General features: G+C 47.6%; 1 protein-coding gene across 1 annotated transcript; it reads left to right on the plus strand.

Moving 5' to 3' along the window:
* Positions 1-1,007: 1,007 nt before the first annotated feature.
* LOC108578221 lies at positions 1,008-2,426 on the plus strand (the record flags this gene model as incomplete). The annotated part of the gene is made up of 1 exon (XM_017941506.1): positions 1,008-2,426. A coding segment is annotated over exon 1 (1,419 nt), but the record flags the coding sequence as incomplete, so codon positions are not given.
* Positions 2,427-2,561: the final 135 nt, after the last annotated feature.

Raw genomic sequence — 2,561 nt, forward strand, 5'->3', positions numbered from 1 at the left:
CCGTTTCTGGCGATACACTCGCTTCATCAATTAGCCGATGACGAGGCGTCTCTATTTCCGTCTCTATTTCATTAGCCATAATGAAAGCAGATCTTTACGTCGACGACTTATTAACTGGAGCACGTACCTACCATGAGGCAGAGTCGATTCGCGACGAAGTCGTACAACTCGCGAAAAAGGGGGGTTTAGAACTCCGAAAATGGGCATCCAATGATTCGCGCTTAATTAAAATATCAGAACCGCGACTCGATACCACGGTTGTGCGTCTAGACACAACCGAGACCACCTCAATTCTCGGAATACATTGGAATCCATCACGCGACGCATTGATATACACATTAAAATCAGTAAACAAATTAACACGAATAACCAAACGGACAATACTGTCACAAATCGCGCAATTGTTTGTTCCGTTAGGATTAATAGGACCAGTAATAGTATGGGCGAAACTTCTGATGCAACGACTGTGGCAATTACGCGTGGATTAGGACGAATCCGTTCCAATGGATATCGCTACCGCATGGGAAATGTACCGCGAACAGCTACCGTCCCTCCAAGGCTTCGAAATACCACGGGAAACACTTGTTCGCGACCATGATCACGTCGAACTGCACGGGTTTTGCGATGCTAGAGAGAAAGCGTACGGATCGTGCATCTACCTAAGATCGATCAATCGACAGCGCGAGATCACAGTCCGACTCGTGTGCTCGAAATCTCGTGACGCGCCTCTAAAGTATATTTCATTGCCACGCCTCGAATTATGCGGAGCTGTCCTCCTAAGCAACTTATACTCCACGATAACACACGCGTTACTTCATATTAAAATTAACAAGGTCTATTTTTGGTCAGATTCCACGATAGTGCTTAGTTGGATAAATTTATCTCCGCACACGCTAAAAACATTTGTAGCGATCCGGGTTGCCGAAATACAATCGGTAAGCGTCGCAAGTCAATGGCGGCACGTGCCGTCACTCGACAACCCAGCGGACATAATCTCGCGTAGTACCATGCCAGCTGAATTGCAAACAAAATTAATGTGGTATAATGGACCATCGTGGCTCGAACACTCCGAAGAACAGTGGCCCGCGAACGCGATTCAACTCCTCGAACAAGTTCCCGAACAACGTCCGGTAATCGCTTGCGTCGCGTCGATTAACGCGTGCGATGTATTGAAAAAATACTCCTCGCTGATAAAAACAAAACGTATCATCGCTTACTGTCGCCGTTATGCCCATAACTTATCCAGCAAGCGCACACACAAACCAAAACTCTTTGGCGCACTCTCGATCGAAGAACTCGAAAGCGCGATGGATACTATAATAAAGATGGTCCAACGCGAAAATTTTGCTCCCGAATTCAATTCGTTATTGTCAAACGGTACGACAAAGGGTCCGTTCGCGAAACTGAATCCTTTCGTGGATTCAGGGGGGATAATCAGAGTTGGAGGTCGAATTTCGCGCTCCGATTTGCCACACACGACAAGACATCCTGCATTAATGCCGGGAAAACACGAAATCACGGAACTCGTCATACGCGATAGGCATCACGCCCACTATCACGCCGTCATCCAGGCCACTCTCGCTGCAATAAGAGAGCAGTTCTGGGTGGTTAACGGAAAAACAATGGTAAAACGCGGAATATACCAATGCGTAACGTGCCGTCGCGCTAAACCAGTCATGCTCAATTACAACATGGCCGATTTACCGAGGGACCGCGTTACCTGTAGCCGACCGTTCTCGTCCGTGGACCTCGATTATTGCGGTCCAATACATACAAAAGAAAAACGTCTTCGAAATCGAAATAAAATCAAGGTTTACATCGCGATATTTATATGTCTCGCAACTAAAGCCGTTCACATACAAATAGTCAGTGATCTCACGACCGAAGCCGTCATCGCGGCACATAGACGATTTTTCGCTCGTCGCGGGAAACCGGCTCACATCCATTCCGACAACGCTACAACTTTCGTCGGAGCCAATCGCGAATTAAAAGAGCTATCCGCGATGATAAGGGACCGACGCGAACACATCGAAACAAATTTAGCAAACGACGGAATCAAGTGGCATTTTATTCCACCGCGATCGCCACACTTCGGCGGCCTTTGGGAAGCCGCCGTAAAGTCTTTTAAACATCATTTTTCACGTGTCATCGGTGAAACGCTGCTCACATACGAAGCGCTTCATTCTTATGCAACTGAAATAGAAGCCATTTTGAATTCGCGACCGCTAACTTCCTTATCCTCGGATCCTAACGATTTCAACCCGCTCACCCCCGCGCACTTCCTAATCGGTGGTCCGCTGACAAGCATCCCTGAGCATGACTTCAGGGATACGAATGTCTCGCAGCTGTCAACGTGGCAGCATGTCCAGAAAATGAAGCAACATTTTTGGACTCGCTGGCACAAGGAATACCTGCACGAGTTGACCGTACGCCGAAAATGGCATCGTGGTCTCCCCACCATCGTAGTTCGAAAATTCCAAGCCACGTCCAGAATGCACAGCGGAATCAAACACCATTATAGTACGAGTATCGTACAGGTACGTTTCGTGAAAATCGCCAAG

This window comes from Habropoda laboriosa, unplaced genomic scaffold (genome assembly GCF_001263275.1).
Source record: "Habropoda laboriosa isolate 0110345459 unplaced genomic scaffold, ASM126327v1 scaffold2760, whole genome shotgun sequence".
Taxonomy (NCBI): Eukaryota; Metazoa; Arthropoda; class Insecta; order Hymenoptera; family Apidae; genus Habropoda; species Habropoda laboriosa.